General features: G+C 44.8%; 1 protein-coding gene across 3 annotated transcripts in view; it reads right to left on the bottom strand.

Moving 5' to 3' along the window:
- Positions 1 to 14,003, bottom strand: part of LOC140915797 (protocadherin alpha-C2-like) — a 323,023-nt gene that overhangs the window by 271,064 nt on the left and 37,956 nt on the right. The window contains exon 1 of one of the 3 annotated variants that reach the window (XM_073356103.1): positions 8,845 to 11,354. The exons of the other annotated variants lie outside the window; for them this stretch is intronic. Coding sequence (XP_073212204.1) covers positions 8,845 to 11,217 — 2,373 coding nt within the window. The 5' untranslated portion in view covers positions 11,218 to 11,354. Of the gene's footprint in view, positions 1 to 8,844; positions 11,355 to 14,003 lie in introns of those variants that run through there. 3 annotated transcript variants of the gene reach the window in all.

Raw genomic sequence — 14,003 nt, 5'->3', positions numbered from 1 at the left:
GGGATTTTTATCATCAACAATTTGAGATGATCTCATGACTCCCCAGTTGCAGAATAATTTCATCAGCTGTGACTGAGTGCGCAGAAAAGTGAAGTGGTCACAGAGAAATTTATTTATCACATAGTTCTGCATTTTATCGTATATATATCACCATAATATCTGTGGCTTGTGTGTTCCTATTTAAATATATTACCTGAATTCAGACTCCAAAGTTCTGCGGCCATTAACTTAATTAACTTTTTTTTACCATTTCCAAACATATGTTAATGGAATGAAGCCCAAAAAATGTTTCATTTTGTTTTTCCTCTCTCTGATGACTGGTAGTGTGGAAACAGAAAACCGTTTTCTTTTTTAAAAAAATCTGTCTTAATTCCTTCCTGTTTGTGTCCTAGTCCTAGAGTCTGGAAAGATCGGAATCTCCTTCTCCCCACGTCCCCAAATCAGAAAGCACCAGTGGTTACTTTTACAGTTAACTATTTCCTGCAATGCTTCTTCGTGGTTCTTGAAAGCAGTAGAGGCTCCAATGAGAATCCCTTCCAAGTCCCTCTGGCCATTTTCTGGCACACACAACTCTTTTCTTCACAAGAACCGCTTTCTCTCATCCCTTTTATTCTTTGGGAATTGCTCCCTCCGTTCAGAGGACCACGGGAGTCCTTAGCTGTGGGAATCCCAGTTTCTCTCACAATTGGAGATCTGATCTGATTTCCATTTCCTCAGTACTACTTCTGTATCAGCGCCCCCGTGCAGGACACAGCTTCGGAGGAGGTAACTTCGAGAAAATCCTCATTCAGTCTCGTGCGTTGGTTATCTTCCTATTCCCACGACCATTAAAATTATATTTTCTCTAAAATATTGCTGGTATGGGGAGTGTCATGAATACGTTACGCTCTGGCAAGGATTTGCGCAAACTATTTTTCAACTGACAGCTGATTGTGCGTGTCAAGATGAGAGGGAAAGTGTCTTCCATAGTATGCAAGGAATTCTACTATGTCGAAGAAGTTGTCATGTATAGAAGACTCCATTCTGGGGGGTAGGGGTGGGAAGTCGTTATTGGCTGGTTTAGCTTTGAGTTAGTACATATTCTAAAAGTAAATCACAGCTTAACCCAGATATTATTTTCTGTTGTGAATAAAACCCAGAAACAAGCATTAGTCTAGAACTAGGTGTGTTCCTTCCATTAGTAGCTTGGATGCTCTCAGTCAAGTTCCTCTTAGAAGTTGTGACTGCTATGTTACAATGCATTTACAACCCCACAATTTAATTTAGAGCCAATTTCTATTAGCCTTTATTTATTTCTGTAAAACAGAATTTCTATATGGAGCTTTCCGAGACCATTGCAGAGAAATAAACGATGCAATTTAAAAGTCATAGATTCTCTGGTAGATGCATCTGCACTGACGATATTTATTTTGTTTCCTTCAATATCAGATTGTTCTGCTTACACTGATTGTTCTGCTTACATTATTCTGGTTCTCAGTAATTACTGCATATTTTGTAAATAACCTAAATGTTATAGTGAGGGAAAACCTGCTGAATAACCCAAGGTAAAATAAAAAGGGAAAGAGAACATTCAGATTAATATCTATCCATTCCCATAATCCGATTTTACTTCTTGTTTACTATCAAGTAGAAAAAAGGGTGATCATTCCTGTAATCCATGGACTCTATTGTTAAAATGAAATCTCGCTTACTTGCAATTTCCTTCTTGGGTGGCAAGTATGAGATCAATGACTTATGTTCAAAAATCAATCCCTAAAATTCAGTGTTTAAAATGAGACTGACCAGCAAAAAAATAATTTGAGAAATGAAAGCCAAAATAGGGGAAATAAAAGGTTAAAGAATATGTATATACCTTAGGTAATTCAAGTTGGCAGAGCCTGATTAAATTCATCCTAGGGTACTTAAGGAACCAGCTGAAGCAATCTTGGAACCATAAGCAATTATCATTGAGAAGCAGAGGACTGGTGAGTTCCCGGAAGACTGAAGGAGGGCAAACATAGTACCTATCTTTAAAGTGGGGAACAAAGAGGACCAGGGAGTTTCAGATGAGTCTGCCTAACTGCAATACCTGGAAAGATACTGGAACAAACTATTAAACAGTGAATTTGTAAGCACCTGTAGGATGAAATGGCCAGCATGGATTTGTAAAGAACAAATCATGCCAAACTAATCTAATTGCCTTCTTTAGGGGTTTACTGACCTAGTGCATAGGGAGGAAGAAGCAAGTTACATATTAGGAAAAACTTTCTAACTGGTCTACACTAAGAGTTTATGTCAAATTTAGCAGCATTAAATCAAATTAACCCTGCACCCGTCCACACAACGAAGCCATTTTTTTCGACATAAAGGGCTCTTAAAACCAATTTCTGTACTCCTCCCTGATGAGGGGATTAGCGCCGAAATGAACATTGCTGTTTCAAATTAGGGTTAGTGTAGACGCAATTCGAAGGCATTGGCCTCTGGGAGCTATCCCACAGTGCATCATTGTGACCACTCTGGACAGCACTCTGAACTCGGATGCACTGGCCAGGTGTACAGGAAAAGCCCCGGGGAGTTTTGAATCTCATTTCCTGTTTGGCCTGGCGAGGTCATCAGTACAGGTGACCATGCAGTCCCAGAATCAAAAAAGAGCTCCAGCATGGACAGAACGGGAGGTACTGGATCTGATTACTGTATGGGGAGAAAGAAAAGGAGTACTTGTGGCACCTTAGAGACTAACCAATTTATTTGAGCATAAGCTTTCGTGAGCTACAGCTCACTTCATCGGAGAGGAACCCCTGCTATCAGAACTACTTTCCAAAAGACGAAATGCCAAAACATTTCAAAAATCTCCAAGGCCATGAGGGACAGAGGCTATACCAGGGATGCAACACAGTGCTGCGTGAAACTTAAGGAGCTCAGACAAGTGTACCAGAAAACCAAAGAATCAAACGGACGCTCCGGGACAGAGCCCCAGACATGCTGCTTCTATGCTGAGCTGCATGCAATTCTAGGGGGGGCCGCCACCACTACCCCACCCCTGTCCATGGACTCCGAGGATGGGATACTCTCCGCCATGCCTGAGGATTTTGCGGATGGGGAAGATGAGGAGGAAGAGGACGAGCTTGAGGAGAGAACACAGCACATCGTTCTCCCTGACAGCCAGGATCTTTTTATCACTCTGACTGAAACAGGGGACTGGAACACATGACTTATGAGGAGAGGCTGAAAGAACTGGGGATGTTTAGTCTTCAGAAGAGAAGAATGAGGTGGGATTTGATAGCTGCTTTCAGCTACCTGAAAGGGGGTTCCAAAGAGGATGGATCTAGACTGTTCTCAGTGGTAGCAGATGACAGAACAAGGAGTAATGGTCTCAAGTTGCAGTGGGGGAGATTTAGGTTGGATATTAGGAAAAACTTTTTCATGACGAGGATGGTGAAACACTGGAATGAGTTACCTAGGGAGGTGGTGGAATCTCCTTCCCTAGAAGTTTTTAAGGTCAGGCTTGACAAAGCCCTGGCTGGCATGATTTAGTCGGGGATTGGTCCTGCTTTGAGCAGGGGGTTGGACTAGATGACCTCCTGAGGTCCCTTCCAACCCTGATATTCTATGATTCTATGAAATACCCTCCCAACCCAACCAAGCTGGGGAAGGGACCTCTGGTGAGTGTACCTTTTTAAATATAATACATGTTTTAAAAGCAAGCATTTTTTAATTATTAATCAGCCCTGACGACTTGGGATGCATTTAGTGGCCAGTACCACTACTGGAAAAGTCTGTTAACATGTCTGGGGATGGAGCGGAAATCCTCCAGGGACATCTCCATGAAGCTCTCCTGGAGGTACTCTAAAAGCCTTTGCAGAAGGTTTCTGGGGAGAGCAGCCTTATTCCTTCCTCCATGGTAGGACACTTTACCACACCATACTAGTAGCAAGTAATCTGGTATCATTACATGACAAAGCCTGGCAGCGTATGGTCCTGGCGTTTGCTGGCATTCAAGCAACATCCGTTCTTTCTCTCTCTGTGTTATCCTCAGGAGAGTGTTATCATTCATGGTAACCTGGTTGAAATAGGGGAATTTAACTAAGGGGACATTCAGAGGTGCCCATTCTACTGGGCTGTTTGTCTGTGGCTGAAAAGAAATCCTCCCCACAGTTATCCACACGGTGGGGGAGAGGGGCATTGGCGCTGAGCTGTTCACATTTGGCTACCAGGGGTCTTCCCTGATACCAGCCATGCGGTGCGGGGAGGGGTAAAGCGATCATCCCAGAGAATTGGATGGTGGGGGGTTTAGTTTGGTTTCTGCGGCTGCATGTTAACACGAAAACCGCAACACTAAAGGGCCAACTCAACGGGCTTTGCTTGGTATGGGAAAGGAGGGCGCTGCTGTTATGAAGGTTGCAGAAGCCGAAAGACTATGCTGCACATTAACATGAAAACCGCAGCACTAAATGGCCAACTCAATGGGCTTTGCTTGGTATGGGAAAGGAGAGCACTGCTGTTATGAAGGTTGCAGAAGCCGAAAGACTATTGCTTACCATGGCCGCCTGCAAGCCTAATTCTGTTGCCTGGCACTGCATATGTGATCTCTAACACCAAAGCCGCAGGCACTCAATATAAGATGCAAAATGCGACCTTGTACAAAAATCACATGTGCTATGTAATGTGAATAGTGTTGTTCACCGTGAAAGAGTATAGCCATTGTTCTGTAAAATGTATCTTTTTAAATACTTCACTCCCTTTTTTTCCTCCAGCAGCTGCAAATGTTTCAAGCCTCCCTCCTCCGTCCCAAAGGCTATCTCAGATAAGGCAGCAAAAAAAACCACAAGCGCCATGAAATGTTCTCTGAGCTCATGCAGTCGTCCGGCACTGACAGAGCTCAGCAGAATGTGTGGAGGGACACAGTAGCACAGTACAGGAAAGCGGCCAATGAACGTGAGGCGAGGTGGCGGCAGGAAGATCAGAGGAGGCAGGATGCGATGCTGGGGTTACTGCGGGATCAAATGGACATGCTCCGGCATGTGATGGAGGTTCAGGAAGGGCAGAAGGATCACAGGGTGCCACTGCAGCCCCTGTTTAACTGCCCTCTCACCTCCCCAAATTCCATAGCTTCCTCACCCAGTTGCCCAAGAACGCGGCGGGGGGAGGCTCTGGGCACCCAACCACTCCACCCCAGTGGACAGCCCAAGCAACAGAAGGCTGTCATTCAACAAATTTTGAAGTGGCCTTTTCCTTCCTTTCTATCCTCCTCCCACACCCCACCCAGGCTACCTTGTGAGTTCTCTCTCTATTTTTATAATCAATTAATAAAGAATGGTTTTTAAATGATAGTGACTTTATTTCCTTTGCAAGCAAGCTGTGATCAAAGAGGGGAGGGTGGGTGTCTTACAGGGAATTAGAGGCAACCAAGGGAGTGGGTTTTCATCAAGGAGAAACAAACAGAAGTGTCACACGGTACCCTGGCCAGTCATGAAACTGGTTTTCAAAGCTTCTCTGATGCGCAGCGCTTCCTGCTGTACTCTTCTAATCGCCTTGGTGTCTGGCTGCGTGTATTCAAAGGTCAGGCGATTTGCCTCAACCTCCCACCCCACCATAAACGTCTCCCCCTTACTCTCACAGAGATTGTGGAGCACACAGCAAGCAGCAATAACAATGGGAATATTGGTTTCGCTGAGGTCTGAGCAAGTCAGTAAACTGCGCCAGTGACCCTTTAAACGTCCAAAGGCACACTCTACCACCATTCTGCACTTGCTCAGCCTATAGTTGAATAGCTCCTTACTACTGTCCAGGATACCTATGTATGGCTTCATGAGCCATGGCATTAAGGGGTAGGCTGGGTCCCCAAGGATAACTATAGGCTTTTCAACATCCCCAACAGTTATTCTCTGGTCTGGGAAGTAAATCCTTTCCTGCAGCCGTTTAAACAGACCAGAGTTCCTGAAGATGTGAGCATCATGAACCTTTCCCGGCCATCCCACATTAATGTTGGTGAAATGTCCCTTGTGATCCACCCCCAGTGCTTGCAGCACATTGAAAAGCACCCCTTGCGGTTTATCAACTGGCTGTCCTGGTGGTCCAGTCCCAAGATAGGGATATGCTTTCCGTCTATAGCCCCACCACAGTTAGGGAATCCCATTGCAGCAAAGCCATCTACTATGACCTGCACATTTCCCAGAGTTACTACCTTTGATAGCAGCAGCTCAATGATTGTGTTGGCTACTTGCATCACAGCAACCCCCACGGTAGATTTGCCCACTCCAAATTGATTACCAACTGACCGGTAGCTGTCTGGTGTTGCAAGCTTCCACAGGGCTATGGCCACTCACTTCTCAACTGCGAGGACTGCTCTCATCTTGGTATTCTTGCACTTCAGGGCAGGGGAAAGCAAGTCACAAAATTCCATGAAAGCGCCCTTACACATGCAAAAGTTTAGGAGCCACTGGGAATCATCCCAAACTTGAAACACTATGCGGTCCCACCAGTCTGTGCTTGTTTCCCGAGCCCAGAATCAGCTTTCCACAGCATGAGCCTGCCCCATTAACACCATGATCTCCAAATTGCCGGGGATTGCGGTTTTAGAAAAATCTGTGTCCATGTCCTCATCCCTCTCGTCACCATGCTGCCATCGCCTTGTCACCTGGTTTTGCAGATTCTGGTTCTGCATAAACTGCACGATAATGCGTGAGGTGTTTACAATGGTCATAACTGCTGTGGTGAGCTGATCCGGCTCCATGCTTGCCATCCTATGGCATCTGCTTGGGCAATCTAGGGAAAAGGGCGTGAAATGATTGTCTGCCGTTGCTTTCACGGAGGGAGGGAGGGAGGGTTGACTGATGACATTTACCCATCACCACCCCCAACGAATTTTTGGCACCATCAGGCATTAGGAGCTCCGCCCAGAATTCCAATGGGCAGTGGGGACTGCGGGAACTGTGGGATAGCTACTTACAGTGCACTGCTTGGAATGTCGATGCTTGCCATGGTACTGTGGATGCACACCGCCGAATTAATGTGCTTAGTGTGGATGCATGCACTCGACTTTATACAATCTGTTCCCAAAAATCGACTTCTGTAAAATCTGAGTAATTTTGTAATTAAGGTCAGGAACAGGCTTCCAAGGGAGGTTGTGAAATCCCCATGATTGGACGTTTTTAAAAACAAGTTGGACAAACATCTGTTAGAGATGTGTTCACTTGGTTCACCACAACCCAGGGGCTGGACTTAATGACTTCTGGAGGTCCTTCCAGTTCCAGCCCTACATTTATATGATTATGCTACAAATAACCATTACTATTATCTTCATCACCAGGACTCCGCATTTCTGAAATATCTTCTCGTGCACTATACATAATAAAAAGGCCTCTTACTTCAAGACTGAAGCAACCAACAACTGCCCTGGATTAAGAAGAAGCTTCCCAGAGGCATGCTAGCATTTGTCACTGGAATTTTACACCTTCCTCAAGACATCTACTAGTATGCTACTGTGACAGTCATTGGTGTGATCCGATAAGGCAGTTCCTATGCTTCAAAAGAATAAGGTGAAAAATCATCATAATATGATATTTATGAATCAATACTTAGAAACTGTGCTTCCCAGGATATGAGTTATTCCTACTCAAGCCAATAGGAGTTCGTTGTTTCCTACAGGTAGAGGATGGAATGCCATTGGAATACCTAATTACTTTGGATTTACACTAGTGTAATCAAGATACGGTCCTCTCTTTCTTTTCACTACTACTTCTTCCCACTACATCAGTAGCTGAAATTTCTGAAATCTAAACCCATAAACTTATAGACGTTCCTAATATACATTTGCCAGATCTTACCATCTCCAATTAATATATATTGAGCATTTTTATTCAGGAGGACAGCTGAAATTCAATGCTTCAGTCTAACACTTAAAACTATTTTTCACCATACAATATTATACAATTGTGTTTGCCACTACACTAGTGCCACAGTGTTGAGATAAAGAAACACCGTCCACCATAGAGTCCAAACTCTCATCACTGACAGGAATACTTGCCTCGTTGTGAGAATTTTGCTACAAAATTGCGAAAATAGGAGATGGCAACATATTATTTTTCCTCCAATTGACTGTAGGACACTGAAAAAACGTGAATGTTTGTATTCCTAACAGGAGCCTTCATCTTTCTTATGAGCTGCAGTCTCTCCATTTCTTCATTTTAACTAAGACTGAAATTCAGTCAGGGACTGAAGGAAAAACAGCAATGTTTTCATTAAGAGATGGAAAAGGAAATCAAGCGTCTATTTTCAGATTACTAAAATCGAACTGGAACACTCCTTGAAAGTGACAGTCTGTTCAAACAATAAATAAATAAAATCTAGCGGATCTGACAACTCACAATCAGAGCTAATTTTTCAGAACTTTAAATATATCCTGCTATTGCACGGTTTGAGTTCCTAAGAATCAAACCACACAGAGGCTGAAATCTATTTCAGCTCGAAATTAGTGCGAAATAAAAAGCGTGATTTTCCTGCAGACTTTAAAGAAAAACACTTCCGGGTTACATACTGATTAAAAGTAAAAGGTAACACTAAAAAGAGAAAATGTATTTAAAATATTAATTTTCATTATTAAAAACAATCTACCCAAGCCTCAGGACTGAACCCTCCCCTTAAATTTCACCAAAGCTTCAGATCACTCATCAGAAATACAAAAATCACGATTGAGCATCATTCATTTCTTGTGAAACCATTAGATATGTCCTTAAAAAAATAGCGATTACTTTCAAATGTCTTTATTTTAAAAGCCATCTCAAATAACTATTTACACAAAAAGCAGGAGATACTATCACAGTCTTCTCTGAGAGACTACTCGTGACATTACTTCCAGAGACTTACCTGTCCTGCTGCATTTGGTGTGAGCTCCTGCTGTTTCTCCTCCCAATTTTCCGAAGAGTGAGGGAAGTTGGGGCTGAAAACCATGAGGTCATTCTTGGCGGAGACTTCCCCGACACACAGGTTCCGGCTCTGGCGCTGCGAATAGGACCAACTCCCCACCTCGCTCGAGCACACCACGGTGGCTTTCCCAGGACCACACATCACTTCCGGACCCGGGTGGCATCTCAGGCCAACGTACACGACAATCACCAACACAAACAGCCCGGACAACGAGCAAATGGCGATCGTTAAAGACACGTTCATGTCGACCAAGGGCCCTTCGCTCCCGACCCTTTGCCTCGAGTCCCATTTCACAGCCTGCGGACTCTCCACCAGGGACAGGCTGACCGTGGCTGTCGCTGACAGCGCCGGCTCCCCATGGTCCTTCACCAGGATCACGAGTCTCTGGCTGGGGCCGTCCGCTTCCTCCAAGGCCCGCGTGGTGCTGATCTCCCCGCTGTACACACCCACCCGGAAAGGCCCCGCAGTCCCGGCCTCCTGCACTTCGTAGCGAAGCCACGCGTTGTAGCCGGAATCCGCATCCACCGCTCGGACCTTGCCCACCACGTGCCCTGCGCCGGCCGACAGCGGAACCAGCTCGGGCCCTGGCGACCCGCGGCCGGAGCCAGGCGGGGACACTGCCGGCGCGTTGTCATTTTCATCCAGGACGAAGAGCTGCACAGTCACGTTCCCGCACAAGGAGGGGAACCCGGCGTCCCTCGCGCTCACCTGGAACTGCAGCACTTGCAGCTCCTCGTAGTCAAAGGGCTGCAGCCCATAGATGTGCCCGCTCTCCGAGTGCACCGAGATGTAGCTCGACACGGGCTGCTGCTCTCCCACACTGCGCTCCACCACCGAGTAGCTCACAAAGGCGTTTTCCCGCACGTCCGGGTCCGACGCCGACACGCTCAAGAGATGGGCCCCGGGACGGTTGTTTTCCTTCACAAACACAGTGTACACGGGCTGAGGGAAAGCAGGGGCGTTATCGTTCACATCCGCGATCGGCACCAAAATGCTGCTGCTGGCCGAGAGAGACGGGGCCCCTTCGTCTCTGGCTGTCACCAGGATCTTATATTCAGACACTCGCTCCCGATCCACGGCCTCCGCCAGCACCAGCGAGTGATAATTCTTAAAGGTGGAGACGAGCTGAAAGGGCATGTCCGGGGGGATGGAGCAGGTGACTTTGCCGTTGTCTCCCGAGTCTCGGTCGGAGACGCTAATAAGAGCCACCACTGTCCCCGGGGGAGCGTCCTCCGGTACCGGCAGGGAAAGGGAAGTCACGGCCAGCTCAGGGACGTTGTCGTTCACGTCTAAAACATCTATCAAAATTTTGCAGTGTCCAGCCAGTGGGGGATTCCCTTTATCTTTCGCCTCAACGCGAATTTCATATACATTGTACACTTCAAAATCAATTTCTCCTTTTACTCTGATCTCACCAGTATTTGAATTTATACTGAACAAGTCTCTTCCATCAGGGGGAAGATGACTAATGAAATAATAGGAAATATCCTTATTCGTTCCCTCATCCAAATCTGTGGCGTTGAGGGTCATCACTGATACACCATTAGCTGTATTTTCCAATAATTTTATTTCGTAGACTGGCTTATTAAATTCAGGCGTATTATCATTGGCATCCAGGACAGTGATGAGGAGTTGAACTGAGCCAGTGTGCTCCGGTTTGCCCCCATCAGTGGCGGTGAGTAATAAATTATGCACAGAGGTTTCCTCTCTATCCAGTGGTTTCTTTAAAACCATATCTGCAGATGTGGTTTGATCATTTTTCGTTTGCAAGTCTAGAGTGAAATGTTCATTTGGGCTGAGTGTATAAATCAGCAGAGAGTTTGTACCAATATCTGCGTCAGACGCGCCCTCTAGTGGGAATCGAGAGCCCGGCAATCTCGATTCTGCAATAAATATATTTAAGCCATTCACAGGGAAAACAGGAGCATTGTCATTTATATCCTGTATCTCCACTTCCACGTGAAATATCCTCAGGGGTTTGTCCACTATCACCTCCAGGTCAATGGCGCACAGGGGGCTTTGGCCGCACACCTCTTCCCTGTCTACTGGCGACTTAACAAACAAAACGCCGCTCTGCAAATTTACCTCAAAATAGTCTCCCCTGCCTTTGGAGACCATCCGGAACATTCGAGACACCAGCTCCGACACCTCCAGCCCCAGGTCCTGGGCCAGGCGGGCCACAAAGGCGCCTTGTTTGGATTCCTCCGGCAGGGAATAACGGACCTGGCCGCTGCCCACCTCCCAGGCCGTGTGTAGCAGAACCAGCCGCAGCAGCTGCCCGGTTACCAGGGAGTCTTGCCGGAGAAGAGCCATCGCGGGCGCAGAATGTTTCCGATTCAAATCTGATTAGCTAAGAACTAGCCGTTCTATATAATATTTTTGAGCGACCCTGGAGGACGGTCACAATGCATTCCGTCCCCTCTTGTCGCATCCAGTATGATCCGTTATTCTGAGACTGGGGCAGCCAATGTTTTCTTCCTCCCAGGGCGGAGCTATGTTTCTATTTTCCTGGGATAACGCGGTCTTTTAGTAGACAGCGCCACAATGTGGTAAATGTGAGTCACAGCAACAAATTATTTTTTTCGTATTTATATTTAATGCATCTTTGAGAATAAATATTTTCATGTTATTTATACTTAATCTGATTTCTGATCATTCTCATATTATGTGTGTGCATAGAAAAATCTGAGTGAATGATGTTGTAATAACCGGGGATAGACTAAAGGAACTTTCTTTCCCCCAATAAAAGAAATATTGAAATATTTAACCGTAAAGCAGATATAAATGTAAAACGATAATATCTATTTTATATTTTCCTCGCTCTCCAGTACTCAGAGTGTCCACTTTTTATTGATGGAAATGGGAAATGCCACAAGCATCTCATTTAACTTTTTAAAAATTACTTTGCTAATGATTCTGGCCTTTTCTTTACAAAGAGATTTGAGCTCTGACGTTTGAAAACAGGAGTTCTGTTCTCTACATTTTGTTTCGTTTTTGAAACCCTCCCTGATTTGCTCTATCCGACCTCATGGGTACTCTGAAACTCTCGGCTTCTCTCCTCCCCACTCCTTCATTCAAACCTTAATGAAACACCATTGACGTTAATAAGATTCTTTCACTAATTTTAATAAGCTTTGGTTCATTCCCGATTTCCTCACATTCCGTCCGCAATCTTACCTCCCCAGCTCTATCCTCTAGGAAGTCTTTGTATATGTCTGTCCCAGTGACTCTCCATCTCTAAAATCTCATCTATAACATTTTTCTCTTTACTTTTTAATTTATCTTTCTTTTTTCTATTATTTATTATTTAACTCCGTAGTGGTATAATTTACCGTAACCCTGTAAAATGCTTTGGGGCACACGAAGATAAATGCAGTGGAAAATAAAATGTTCTTTTATTGTTTCCTGGGTTACTGTTTATCATTTATTGAGCGAGTGTCCAGCATTTGTCATTTAGTAGAAGGAACAAGAATTTTAATTGAGAGTTAAATTTGTTACCAACAGCTAAACTGTGAAACAACTAAGATTTCCGCTTTAAAAAGATCAATTTGTATTTCCTACTAATAACAATTAACTTTTAAATAGAAGTTCAGCTGGTACCAACAACAGATCAGTTTAATCAAAGAAGATTAAATATATTTATTTATATTTTATACTATGCCCAAAGCCATGGTATCTAAGCGCCTTACAAAACTGATATATGTGAGTGGATTACAGGCAGCCCTGATATTTTGTTTCTCTTCCTTGTCCAGGGATATAAAGGATCAAATGCACTTTTCTCTTCTTTTCTTTGTATTCTTGTCGTTCCTTGTATTTCTATTCTCTTTCTAAGAGAAGACAGAATAGTAGCGTTGAGTTGTTTCGCTTTTGTGTTTGTGCATGCACTTGCAAGTGCAAGTGTGTGCGTTGGTATGAATCAGCGAGTATGTGATGGGAAGGTTATATCAAAGAGTTGGGTCTTGTATTTTGTCCTGAATATGATCAGGGCCCTTGCAATCCTCAGCTCTTCAGGAAGGGAGTTCCCTGCTCATGAGCCAGCAAAGGTTCTGTTTCCCATTCTCACTGTTCTTACTCTTTACATCAGGCATTTCATCATCCTAGAGGATCGCAGCCATCTCGGGAGGTTATGGTCACAGAGGGAGAAGCGACCTTTCAGATCCCAGCTCACTGAGAGCTTTGAAGAACAAAATCAGAAGCCTAGTTATTCTGTCAGTTGCACAAGCGTATCTCCTATGGAAGCGCAGTAAAGGGGAACTCCATCCACCCACCCGACTAGATGATCGCGCCACAGGACTTAAAAACTTGATCTAATAATGTCCAGTGCGCTGCCAATGCAGAGCTACGATCCAACTGGCGGTTGTTTTTCATCAGCCGGGCTGATATATTTTGCCTCATAATGAAGAGGACGAGCAGCAGTAGAAGCTGCGCTGGTGGTAATGATTAGCAAGAGGATGGCACTGGTGCGAGCGGTGGAGTGCAATACATGCGCATAGCGCTTTGCAGGCAATTTAAATGCACCGGCGATGTGCCAAGGAGTTTACAGTCCATTTCAGAAAGTAAGTATGAAACACAGGAAATAGTTATAATATCAGGTTTAGCGGGCACAATATCATGGTGGAGATGAGTAATGGGAGGTTTTATCAAATGAAAGGATTCAGGCAGCATTTGCAGGGCCAGTTAGGCAGAATTGTAGGATAAGAGTCTCGATGCCTGGATGAGAGGATGGTGTAGGGAGAAGTGTTTTAGGTTTATTAGGACCCGGGAAAGCATTCGGGAACAGAGGAGCCTGTACAGGAAGGATGGGCTCCACCTAAAGGAAAATGGAACTAGATTGCTGGCATATTAACAAAAAGGTTGCAGAGGATTTTTTAAACCCTAAGGCCTGGGGAGGAAACAACAGGTGCAGAGGAGCACATGTGGAGCTATCCTTTGGGGATAAATATATTAAAGAGGGGACTCTACATCCTAGTAAAGAGGATAGGAAAGAAGTTGGTAAAGGGAAGGTAGGAGCTAGTGAGGAACAGTTAAATGTAAGACCATCTTATTTAAATGTAACATATGAAGGCAAGCCACTGAATATTGACAAAATGTACAAGTGC

Source organism: Lepidochelys kempii, chromosome 8 (genome assembly GCF_965140265.1).
Source record: "Lepidochelys kempii isolate rLepKem1 chromosome 8, rLepKem1.hap2, whole genome shotgun sequence".
NCBI classification, from domain to species: domain Eukaryota; kingdom Metazoa; phylum Chordata; order Testudines; family Cheloniidae; genus Lepidochelys; species Lepidochelys kempii.
The sequence above is the reverse complement of the archived record's forward strand: the minus strand, read 5'-3'. Positions and strand labels throughout refer to the sequence as shown.